This window comes from Acanthochromis polyacanthus, chromosome 6 (assembly GCF_021347895.1).
Source record: "Acanthochromis polyacanthus isolate Apoly-LR-REF ecotype Palm Island chromosome 6, KAUST_Apoly_ChrSc, whole genome shotgun sequence".
Lineage (NCBI taxonomy): Eukaryota > Metazoa > Chordata > Actinopteri > Pomacentridae > Acanthochromis > Acanthochromis polyacanthus.
In genome coordinates, this window is record NC_067118.1 from 41,824,261 (window position 1) to 41,836,986 (window position 12,726).

Sequence of the window (12,726 nt, forward strand, 5' to 3'; positions counted from 1 at the left end):
GTTTCTTGCTTTTGTCATTTTTAGTCTTGTTTTGTGTCATGTGTCTCATTTTTTGTCGTTTTGTTTCTCATTTTTCTAATATTTTGCCTTGTTTTTGTTGTTTCATAAAGTAAAATAATATACAGATAGCTGTGATTAAAAGTTTTGTTTCTTTGTAGACACTGATCTGGAAGTTATGATGTGGAAATGATAAACAGGCTGAATGTTGTTGAAATTGATTTTTCTTAAGTAATTTCAGGTTGTTCATGATGTTTTTTAAAAGATAATTCTTTAAAGGTGAACATTTTCAGATTGTACACTTTTGCATGAAAACGAAGGAAAACCTTTGGATTTGTGGTTAGTTATAGGTTATTAAGCTGTGATTTTACTGGTCACTGGTCAATATTTTTTAAAAGATTATGGTCAAACTAGAGAACATTTTATAGAAACTCTTATTTATTCAGTCTTATTAAAGGTACCTTTCAGAGTTTTTGTATCTACTCATCAGGATGTACGCTCATTGTGTTATTTTTCTGTTACATTTCTACCCTCCTGTAACGTCTCTGTGCCTTCACCAGGATTTAGGTGCACTAAAGATACCGGAACAATCCCGCCTCGTCATCTGGCGAGGTCTGCAGGACCTGAAACAAGGCGCTCCGCTCCAGCTGCCCGCCTCTGCTCATCACCACGACTACCACGGCCAGCAGCTCCTCCGCTCCAGCAGCAACATGGCTGCCTCTGCCATGGCAGCCATCGGAGCCGCAGGCGGAGAACTGCAACGCCAGCGCGTCATGGAGGCCGTGCACTTTCGTGTCCGCCACACTATCACTATCCCCAACAGGTCCGGCGTCGTCGGGGCGTCAGGGATGGCGACAGCTGCCGATGAGTGGTCTGACTTTGGTTTCGACATGCCTGACTGCAAAGTGTCACGTAGCAAGCACTCCATCAAGGAGGAATTCATGGAAAGTGATGTTCACTGAAACGGATCCTGGAACTGCTGTCCTCATATTAATGTCAGCATCAGCCTATTGCAGAGTAAAACCACGTGGACAGGGTCTTTAAATGTGCTTTTAGGTGGTAATGTTGTATGTCAGTCAGTGCTTTTGCAGAGAATCGACTTCCATTCTGAATAGCGGTCATTTTCGGTGTGTTGATACATTTTCCTGTGCGGTCTGTATTTTGTGCTTGAGCCAGATTGAACAGGAGATGACAAAAAAATAGGACTGTGACAGTAGCGTTGTCATGGCAATGCTTAACACCTGTGGTCTGGAGCATACTTTTTGGGACTCTGATAGGTGTAGAGCAATGTTGTTTGTGTGCACTGTGCAATAATACATGACACATTATTCTTCTACAGCATTCATCTACAGAATAATGTAAACACCGACGTATCATCACCAGCAGCTTGCAGGCTTCAGCTTTGTGTTTGGATACTTAAAAGAAGAGTTCTCAGCTGACTTATTTATTTTTATTTCAGTTTTCTTAAACTTGTACAAATGTAAATACTGTATCTTTTAAATGTTTTGAAATAGATGTGGTTCAAAATTAGCAATTAGAATCAAAATGATGTGTCATCTGCTTTAACAAAATGTATGAATAGTGAATCAAACTCGGTAGGTTTGGGAACACAGTCGTGTGTAGTTTATAATGGCTATGATAGTTGTGATGACCTTTAGTTCAGTATGCCTTTATCATTTCATTGTAAAGAATTGTTTCATGTGCTTTGGCATTAATAGTGTGAACAACAACAAGAAGTTTCAAAAATTAGGAATTGCTTCTACTTTTCATGTCATAAGAAGTAACGGTGTTTGTAAAGTAACAAACTACAAAAACAGTTGAAAAACTAAATGTCAGAAACAGTATTATATCTCCAAAGCAGAGATTTGATTAGATTTGTAAATAGTTCATTAAAAATGATCCCTGTTTATCCAAACACGAGACAAGACAGTAGTATTTTTGTCCTCTGTGTATTTTGAAAAACCTTGCAGGGCAGGGTCCTCATAGCTGACTGTGTACAAAATCTTCACAGCACCTGTTTGTAGATATTGAATAGCAACATTCCATTTTTACGTCTAGATTGCCATCCAACATGAAAAATCATGGCGCAATTCCTTGTCAGGCTTGTTTGTAGTAAGTACTTGACTTTGTACCATGAGTAAAATTTGACCTGTTTTCTAAGACCCTCTTACCCCCCAACCAGTCATAGAGAAAGAGCACTTTAATGCTTTAATAGTGAAACCATTTAGGATTATCAGTATTATACATTATCACAGTGTAAATAGAAATTGTGTTTTAATATTCTGTAAGATTTTTTTGTTATTGGTTTTGTAAAAATGATTAAGATGTGTACCTATGTATTGCTGTTCACCAGTGGTATGTTAATTAGTCCATAAGGTTGTTAAGTTCAGTGTTTTTGTTAAAATCATGGATTAAATGGATTAAAGTACTCGCTTTGCTTGTGTCTGTCTTCATCAAAGTAGAGAAATGGTTTTCGGTTTGGTGGTCTGAGTTGCATTTGAATTCACATTTAAATGAATTATCAAAGGTCAAGGGTCATTCCAGAACTGGAGGACATTTGGGCTTCAAAATTTCTGAAAAATAAACCTTCTCTTTTAGAGTTTTCTGTTACATATTCATTAATAATAAACTATCACAGGCTTGATTGGCTCAGCTTACACATCAGTGGTAGCATTTTTATTCCATGTTTTATGTGTATTTTGCTAACCCGACTCTAATCACAGTAACAGGGTTGCTAATTCATACTAATGTTAGCCTTTTCTCAGCAGTAGAAGCTAGATATTCAGCTACCTGTTACTGCTGACCAAGAGGACAAACTGACTGATGGAAAACAGTCAAAGGAATTAGTCTGATCCTGATAATATGAGGTAGAGTGAGACATTCAGCTAAGGCTGACAATGTGATGAAAATATGAAAAATAGAAGAGAGGACATAGATTTGCTGTACCCATTCTTTAGGAAAACTGATGTTGTAAATGACAAACGAGACACAAAACAACAAAAACAAAACACAAAATGACAAAAACGAGACACAAAAAGACAAAAACATCCTCAACAGATTATGTTGTGGGACACATGTTGCATGCATGGTAATTTAGAATAACACATTGATTAAAAAAATTCCCACAATTATAAGAGACATCAATGAAAAAAAACAAAACAAAATTTAAGCTGCAAGCAGCGTTGGACGGGTCCTCGCATCCTTACTGGTCGGCAAATCCACGCATGTCCACCAGGTGGCGCTGCAACCAAGAGTGTATTTCTATTGAAGTGATGAGGGTTGGACTCTGATCACACATGCAAAGTTTGAGGCAGATTGGAGCATGTACACGCAAGTTATAGAGCATTCCCTTCCATCCACCAGATGGCGCAATCACTGTAACTGTATATTGGTGTATTGAATTCATCAGGACCGGACTCTAATCGCACACGTAAAGTTTGACGCAGATTGGACCTTGTGCAGACGAGTAATTGAGCATTTCCTGTCCAACCACCAGGTGGCGCTGCAACCGAGAGTGTATATTGGCCTATGGATGCCATCAGGACTGGACTCTGATTACACATGTAAAGTTTCAGGCAGATCGGAGCATGTACAGGCAAGTTTTAGAGCATTTCCTTCCATCCAGCAGGCGGCGCTATGACTATGGCAGTTGACCTAATGACCACTTTTTCAATTTTACAGGGGGCGCTATGGAGCCATTTTGCCACACATGTGCGCAACTCCCATAAAATATCAAGTTTTTCGCCAGTCCTGATGTGAATACAAAGTTTGATATGTTTTGGGGTATGTTTAGGCTGCCAAAGTGGAGTTTGAAAAGACGGAAAAAGAGTGAAGAACAAGAAAAAGAAACCCTAGGGTTTCAATAGGGTCCTTCGGTGCTCGGACTCTAATAAAGGAGATTTAAATTTAATTTGAACTATTTGGTCATCAATGGGATTGGGACAAGAGAAAATGGCATTTTAGGGGGAACTCTAGACCTATTTGTATTTTAAAAACATTTTCAAACATTCTTTTCTCCTAGTTTTTTAGATTTGGTCTCAAGGTCTCAGGACAAGCAAATTTACACAACAACTACATGTTTTAGTATTTTGTACATGGACTATTTTAAATTTGATGGGTGGGAGGTGAAATGTCGTCCAATTCTGAAATGACTCATGAAGCAATGTTTAATTTAACGTGTATTGGGATGTTTTTGGATCTATTATCTGAGTGAGGCAGTGCATGAGCTGGACTGAACTGTTGTAATGCCTCAGTGCTGCAGATAGACTGCATTAAAGAAATGTTCGGGGCTCGACTAACATGCCTGCTGCGTGTTCGAATCCTCACGGAAGTACTGACGTGTACACACCAGTTTTCACGAGAGGTGGCTAGTTTAGCTAGCTAGGTAGAACCGGGTAGTGACACAGCGGCGGCATCAGGTAAGACACGGCTGTCATTGATTATTTTCACCGTAATCGCAAACACAGCCAAGAGACGCAGACAGGGTATCAATTTACGGAACAATCCAGCAAAGGAGTGCCTTATACAGTGAATACGGACATGGTTACTGGAGAATAGTTAAATTTCTTACTGTGCTAGCTTGCTAGCTGTGGAGTAGTTGGCAACGTAGAACCGTTCCACCGGAAGTGAGTTGTCAGCTCATCAGAGTCGTTGATAGTATTTGTAGTTCAAATGTGCACCCATAGACAATAGTAGCAACTCGAAGACGCAGGATACTGAACTACAATTTATTTTGCCAGGGGTTAATGTAGGATAAAGTAGAATTATGGGAAATGTAGTTACACAAATTCATGTGAGCGCTAGTAGGAGTTAACTGACGCTTTGCTGAAACTACATGACCCATACAAGCAGCAATTTGGGCCAAAGGGCAGTGTACATTTGGATAGCTAGTTAGCTATTTCTATGGCTAATTTGGAAGCTAACGCTATGAATTTAAAATAAAATCACTGACTACTCGCCAGTGACAGTTATCGAATTTTTTATTTGGATTGTAAACATGTCGTAGTTTTTCAGTGAACCTATTTTTAAAAGTGTGACGTTATAGATGCCTTCCTGAATGCCTAAGACTGTTAGCTAGTTATGTAGCTAATGCTAGGCTAGCCACCACCACGAACAAGTATACGCGCCGGTGCCCCTTTAAGCTAACATCACGTACAAAATGAATCATTAAACGTCCAGTAATCTCTGTAGCAGCCCGACACGGTTGGTAATCGGCCATCTAAAACATGACCTTAAGCTACAGTGGGTTTAGCTTGGCACCCGGCTAACGATGTCGAGAAGGTTCATGATCCTCCTCATAGTCTTTGAATTTCTGACTTCTGAGTAAAAATGGACTCATGTGGGACCTATGGTTGGATTTAAATCACAAAAATAGCAATCAGATTTGTTAATGTTGAGGAAAAGCACTGCTATATTCTGTCAGCTAGGCCTTATACCCTTTTGCAGTTATCTAACTATACTGATATAATTTGTGTAGCTGATGGATACAGATATTTCCAAACAATCTGGATTAGCATCACCACAGCTGAAAGAGTACATACACAGACCAAAGCTAGCTTTCATTTGTAACTGCTACAACAGTGCATTTCTTTCTTACGAAGTCATGCTGGGTGGACTAATTTTTCAGTAGTTTTATTGAAAAGCAAACGGATCATTTCTAACTGAGAACACACCTACTATTATATTAGTGGGGTACGCAGACTTTATGCGTTTCAGTTTGATTAACCAAGTAGCGTATCAGCATGACTAATCAAAGTTTTTTGTTTTGTCTTATCTTAACCGGCAGAATGTCAGAAGGGGACAGTGTTGGGGAGTCAATCCATGGGAAACCATCCGTAGTTGCTGCCTTTTTCACAGGGATCGGACAGGTAATGTGGTTATTACACGGTTCACACACATATCATTCATGTAATTTGGGATTACAACTAATTTCTTAATGCCGTTTTGTTTTCACCCTAGTGGAAGTAATGTTAAACACACAGGCGAAGCATAAGCACGAATTGAAAGTAAAACAGACTCGGTGTGCTTCAGAATCTCTGCAATGTTTGTCTAAGATTGTGTCTCGCTTGTTATATTTTCTGTGACTGATTGTTGTGTTTGTTTTATGTGTTTTTTTCTAACAGGTCTATCAGTCATGGCTAGACAAGTCAACACCGTTCTATGCAGTGCGATGGGCAGCCACTGTTCTACTTACTGCTGTCTACATGATCAGAGTGTACATTCTACAGGTAACTGTTTATTGCTGTTTATTTTTCAGATTTATGATATCATTTGATGTAGGAAGTCAGTAAATATGAGTAACATTAGTTTTAAATAGCTAAAATAATCCATTTGTCCTGTAATAAATAGAACTGTTGTGAAATTGTAAGTGTCTACTTTTTTAAAAAACAGACTTTGAGATGTTTGTCAGCTTCACTTATTGGTAGTTTATGCTTTTGTGCTGGATTGTATTGTTCTGGTTCAATGTTTATGGATTTTGCTGATTTTCATCCAAGGTGAAAGAATGCCTTGTGGGGGACACTCCAAGAGAACACTGACTGTACACCTTTGTTGTTGTTGTTGTTTTGAAGGGGGTGATGCTCCTTGCTTGAGGTGGTCAGATAACTCGGTTCATATGCGACTCTTCTGTCGTTTGTGTCATATGTGTTCTCAAATGTATCTAATCCCCGGGCTGATTCTAGAAACATGTTTTTGCTCATTGCTATATGTGCTTTTTACTAACAAGGAGGCACTGTCATGTTAATTGACTGTCCAGAAACCTTTTTAATGTGATGATTTTTCTTTGCTGCCTTTCAGGGTTGGTATATAGTAACATATGCTTTGGGAATCTACCATCTCAACCTGTTCATTGCTTTTCTATCGCCAAAAGTGGATCCCTCACTGCTTGATGAAGGCAAGTCTATGGAATTACATCAAACTATTTTTTTTTGTAATGTGGCCATGTTGTGTACTTGGGTTTAAATAGTTACAGTTAAATTGTATGTCAGTTCCATCAGGTTGCTAAAAGTGTTTTCTTATACACAACACAGGTGCAAATTGTGATCTTCATTCATGTGACGCCAATCAGTTTTTGCTTTAAGTTGTTACATAATGTGAAAGCCACTGCGTCACTCTGTAACCTCCCTCCCCTGCAGATGAGGGCCCATCCCTGCCAACCAAGCAGAACGAGGAGTTCCGCCCTTTCATCAGGAGGTTGCCTGAATTCAAATTCTGGTGAGAGTCTAGCTCGTGGTCTTGCCGTCTGTCACCTTCTTCCACAGAGTAATTGCAAATTCTATTCTATGGAAGGACCTTTGTGGCTCCAGCTATGCAGAGCTCATTTGGAAAAGGAAGTAGCATTTCAGTGTAAACTAAAGATGTTGGGTCCTCCAAAGAAACAAATTTCTAAAAAAAAATCACAAATTTTAGTGACACTTTTGTAAGCATGGCTTGACAACCTTTCATAGCAATAGACAACTATCTTTAAGCAGTTACATAAAAGTCATATTCATGATGCTCCTAAGATATCATCAGTGCTAGAGTTCTGAGGTTCACTGTTTATATCATTTAAATAAGGCCTTGTCTGTCACATATTTATGCAAATTCTGTGTCCTCTTGTACTAAAATGGAACAGGAGAGTGTTTTTGACTATCCTGATGTATAAAAAGATAATCTTTGGTTCCTCTTTCTTTTATCTCTGTGCTTTCAAAGTCTTTTTGTTTATTGAAACTTGAAAACATAAATGAGCAGATTGTTAACTATAACAGCACCGAGCTGTTCCTGTGGTCAGTAGCTGTGTGGAGATCTGCTGAGTTAATCAAATGTATGAAAATGGATTTCATTAGAACACAGTAATGCATCATGGGAAGCCAGAACTGTTTGTCTCCACATTGATCCCAAAATTACATATCCTTTAGTGTATAGACATAGGCTGTAAACAAAAAAATTAAAGTAGTATTTACGGTTACTTTACAACTGCATCAATACTCCCAGGTAGGTATGCATACAGATGATCATGATACTCGGCAGGGAGTTTCTCATAAGCATTCTGCCCACTTTGGATCCATTACTGATGAAGACCTAAACCTGTTTCCTTCCTGTGAACTGAATGACTGATAAACCTTCAGAATTACACTAAGAAATTACCAGATAAAATGTCTCTTTTTGTTTGTCTAATGTGTTGATGTGTGTAGATGCTTTCTATTTCTCCCTCTGTATGTTCCAAGCCTTTTAAATTTTAATAGTTTTCAAATCAGAACATTTTAGATATCTGAATTTACAATTTAAATAACTGTTAATTCAATAAATACCAGTTTAAGATATCTAGAATAAGGTGAGACTTTGAAACAGCATCATGTGTCATTTCACCATTTTATCATTTAGTAGACATCTTTAATTTTTTCCTTTAAAATATATCATCTTTGAAGTATTGCTACTGGAAATTCAATTGTACTTCTGAAACTGGAGTTTTGACTCAAGGCTGCACTGAGGATGTCTATAATTAGAATTTTGACTATTCCTTTAACTCTAGCTGCAAAACATAATTCATAACTTACAAACAATTTAGTCGATATCTTCACTTGTAATTCTCAGTGGTTGGAATGTATTTCTAGAGGGGCCGTACAGCAGAACCCTTGTTATTGTTGTTGATTAAAGATTGTTCTTTGTGACTGTGAATCTAAGTTTTGAAATGTCATCGTGTTGTTGAATTGCACAATACTGCATATTAGAGTTGAGAATGTTGATGAATTCTGCCTTCTCACTGTCACAAATGTAGCTAAGCCGTTTTAACTGAGGTCGTATTCCTTTTCTTGTCAGGCACTCGGCGACAAAAGGCATCGTCATCGCCATGATTTGCACATTTTTTGAAGCCTTCAACGTGCCAGTGTTCTGGCCCATACTTGTAATGTACTTCATCATGCTCTTTTGCATCACCATGAAGCGGCAGATTAAGGTAAAAATATATGTTAAAAGATACACGCTTGCACTGCTAACAGCAGTAGTGTAATGCAAATAGTACAGTCCATGTAAAAAGCGTATCCCAGGTTAAGGAGAAAATGTATCGCGAGTGCGACTGTCAAGATCTCTTTGATTCATCATGAGCTGCAGAAACACACGGAAAAACAAGACAGAAGTCTGACAGAGATGCTTTTCTAATCAGACAAAACTTTTACCAAATCTGAACATGCTAACAGCCACAAAGTGTTCCTGTATGGGACACTTTGTATTAATGTACATTTCCACCTAAATACGAGAGATTGTAACTGTATGGCTCATTTCCATCTCAAGTCCCATTGGCAGATCAAAAATAAAGAAACTACAAATAATATAAGGCTATAACTGAACAAAGACATGCAAAAAAAGAAAAACAAGCAGCAAGCGATAACATGTAGCGCACAGAACAGACAAAAGCTGGGGGACCAAGGCAAGCTACCGATCAGTAATTAATTAACATTTACACATGATTATATTGCACATTTCCCTCGATCATTATCGCGCATTGCTATACTAAATTTACCCCTCTGTCACTATAACATGAGATTCCACTACATACAGTTGTGTTCAAAATAATAGCAGTGTTCTTCAAAATGTGAGTAGAGCTCAAAATCTTGCTTGAAAAAATTCAAAGTTTTTTATTTTATTAACTGAGAACAATGCACTTTACATTTTACATTAAAACATGGTGAGAAATTTCTCAATATTTTAAATCATTTGCAGAAAATTACAGGAACAAATATTTTTGCTCGTTCAAAAAAAAATAGCAGTATCTGCACTGTTCATTTCAAACTTAAAAAACCAGTTTTATTTGGCATTCCTGTGAATAAATAAACTAATATTTTGTTGTATAGCCACAGTTTTTGAGAACTTCTTCACATCTGTGAGGCATGGAATCAACCAACTTCTGGCATCTGCCAGCTGGTATTCCTGCCCAGGATGACTCCAAAACCTTCCACAGTTCCTCTGCATTTCTTGGTTTTGCCTCAGAAACGGCGTTTTTGACGTCACCCCGCAAGTTTTCGATTGGATTAAAGGTCCGGGGATTGGGCTGGCCACTCCATAACCTTCACTTTGTTGGTCTGGAACCAAGATGTTGCACGCTTAAAACACCCATTTTAAGGGCATTTCCTCTTCAGCATAAGGCAGCATGACCTCTTCAAGTATTTTGATATAAGCGAACTGATCCATGATTCCTGGTATGCGATAAATGGGCCCAACACCATAGTAAGAGAAACAGCCCCATATCATGAGGCTTGCACCACCATGCTTCACGGTCTTCAGGGTGTACTGTGACTTGAATTCTGTGTTTGGGGGTCGCCTGACAAACACTCTGCGGCCCTTGGACCCAAAGAGAACAATTTTACTCTCATCAGTCCCCAAAATATTTCTCCGTTTCTCTTTAGGCCAGATCATATGCTCTTTGGCAAACTGTATCCTCTTCAGCACACGTCTTTTTTTTAACAGTGGGACTTTGCGGGGGCTTCTTCAATGGAAACACGTTCAAAGCGCAAATATACTTTGTCGAAATTTTAGAAATATCGCTTTTATTTTGCAAAAAACTGTAATGGAAACCCAGCTACTATCGCTCATGATCCTTAAACACTATTGCATTACATTTTTAAGTTGTTGCAAATTCCTTTTACTAATTGCTGTTTCTCCTCTTTTTTTCTTCTTCTTCTCCAGCATATGGTCAAGTACAGATACCTACCCTTCACACACGGGAAGAGGACATACAAAGGCAAGGAAGACACAGGGAAAACTTTTGCTAGTTAAAAACTCCCACTTACCCTTCCTATCTTTCTCATGTAAGATTTATCGGTCACAGCCAGTGGGGGAGTGACGAGGGTTAGAGATTTATTTTCTTTTTTTGTAAAGCTGGACAGTCACATGGAAACATAACATGAAACAAAACAAGTTTTGATCCAGGGTTCACGGTGTTGGATGAGGATACAAGTAGCACGGATCACATTAGGCTGGGGATATTGCCTTTGTCTATTAAGGATTTTTTTTTTTGATGATGATTGGTTCTGCAATTATTCAGTGGTAGTTGAGACTCAGTGCTGCCGTTTGCCTTTTTAACCTGATTGGGTAAGTATAAAGTCACCAAGACGGAACCTCAATCAAAGAAATTTGCAGTAAAATGTGTTTTTTTTTTCTTCTTTCAGTAATAGTGATTCCATACATTTCTGTCTCCCAATTCTGCCAGCCTTTGATTAATATTTCGTTCCTACTTATTTGTAAAAAGTTCTATATTGAGAGTCAGCAGAATGTGGTTAGATGGAAGGTGAAATGTGAGGGAAACGCAGCTGATTTCAAGTTGAATCGTTTGTCGTAAAATGTGCTGCTGCTCTGACTTAGTGTCCCGTTCTGCTCTAGGTAGACACACTTTGGAGGAGTTGGCCACATTTTACTTGAATATGCATTCTTAACGGGCCAGAAAAAACACCTGTGAATTAATGTCTTTAAATGATTGCGCTCAACCCGAATAATTTTTGATTTGTTTGCTTTGAACTGGCCACTAATGGAATCCTGATTATCTTCAGCCACCCACTGGATAATTGAATGCATCATTCAAGGAGGGTGTCATTAATCCCAACTAATTTAGTCTCCTTAACCTGTAGTCTGCGGCTTCCCCTAAAATCGGCTCTTTCTCTTGTTGCGCCTTTGTAGGATTTAACCAACGGGATGCTGTGTTGTTGGCCACCTCAGATTTTTAACAATGAAGTTGATTTAGCTCCGATTTTTTTCTTTTTTGCGCCATTATTTTGAGAATTAGTCAAAACATGCTGTGTCTTTTAAAGAGCACAGCCAGTATTCAAGTCCACTTCATAACATGGCACATTTGAGATGACCGTCGAGCAGAGTTTACTCCAATGAGCTTTTTTTCTTGAACCATCAGAGGCTGAGGTCTGTTTGGTTTGTGTAGACTAGCTGTTGTAGTCCTTTATCATCTGTGTTTGCTTTAAAAAAACAACAAAGAAATCATGGTAAATTTAGTCATTCCAAGCAAACTGTTGTTCTCTTTCTTTTGCAGAGGAAACATAAGAAAACAGAGAGCTTTTATTAATACAAATGGATGAAGTGGGTGGCGATCACACATTCTTTTCTATGAACCTGTTCATTTTGTTTTCTATCGGAATGCTGGGAATCTGTCATCACTAAACTTTGATCAGCACTGTAGTAAGGGATCAAAACATTTTCCTGTAAAGTTTGTGTTTCAAAGGGTTGTCTGGATTTGTGTGTGTACATATATATTTTAAAATATAATTTTTTTGAGATGATTTTTATTTTAGTTTTTTTTTTTTGTTGCCGTTTTCATCCAGCCACCATACTGTTTCCAAGTGTTAAAAATCTGTTTCAGTTGAAATTGATGAAAACAAAACTGGTTAATTGGTTGATAGATCTGAAGAATTAAATGTTTTTCATGGAATGCATGTTATTTTCTTGTGCTACAGTTATAAACAGAAACTTGATTTTAATAACTTAAGTGTAATTTTTCACTCCAAATGCTATTAAAGAGGCTGTGTCCCTTCGAACAGTGCAACGGTGTCTTGTGTTAAATATTTTTTCCTTTAATTTTAAAATGTAGTTTATTTCTTCAATTTTTTTCTGTCAAAATTTTCACCCCAACCTTAAAAATGAAACAAACCCTTAAATGACAATAAAAATACTTCTGTTGTCACAATCATGAGTTAGTCAGTTTATCAATTCAACTTTATTTGTTTAGAACCTTTTACACAGATGACAAAACTA

At 38.0% G+C, this 12,726-nt stretch overlaps 2 protein-coding genes across 3 annotated transcripts in view; both read left to right on the forward strand.

Annotated features, from left to right (window-relative positions):
• The window catches only part of tp73 (tumor protein p73), a 29,843-nt gene extending 27,418 nt beyond the window's left edge, over nucleotides 1-2,425 (forward strand). Inside the window, exon 14 of the mRNA XM_022198811.2 lies at nucleotides 558-2,425. Coding sequence (XP_022054503.2) covers nucleotides 558-959 — 402 coding nt within the window. The 3' untranslated portion in view covers nucleotides 960-2,425. The remainder of the gene's footprint in view (nucleotides 1-557) is intronic.
• A 1,843-nt stretch (nucleotides 2,426-4,268) lies between these two features.
• rer1 (retention in endoplasmic reticulum sorting receptor 1) lies at nucleotides 4,269-12,517 on the forward strand. Of its 2 annotated transcripts, XM_022198810.2 has the most exons (8): nucleotides 4,269-4,415; nucleotides 5,783-5,864; nucleotides 6,120-6,224; nucleotides 6,793-6,889; nucleotides 7,131-7,209; nucleotides 8,794-8,929; nucleotides 10,657-10,711; nucleotides 12,008-12,517. In XM_022198810.2, exons 2-8 carry the CDS (start codon nucleotides 5,784-5,786, stop codon nucleotides 12,016-12,018), a joined length of 564 nt encoding a protein of 187 aa, XP_022054502.1. In that variant the 5' UTR covers nucleotides 4,269-4,415; nucleotide 5,783; the 3' UTR covers nucleotides 12,019-12,517. The 2 variants fall into 2 exon arrangements, with proteins under 2 accessions (XP_022054502.1, XP_022054501.1); XM_022198809.2 differs by having other exon boundaries at nucleotides 10,657-12,517.
• The last annotated feature ends 209 nt before the right edge of the window (nucleotides 12,518-12,726 follow it).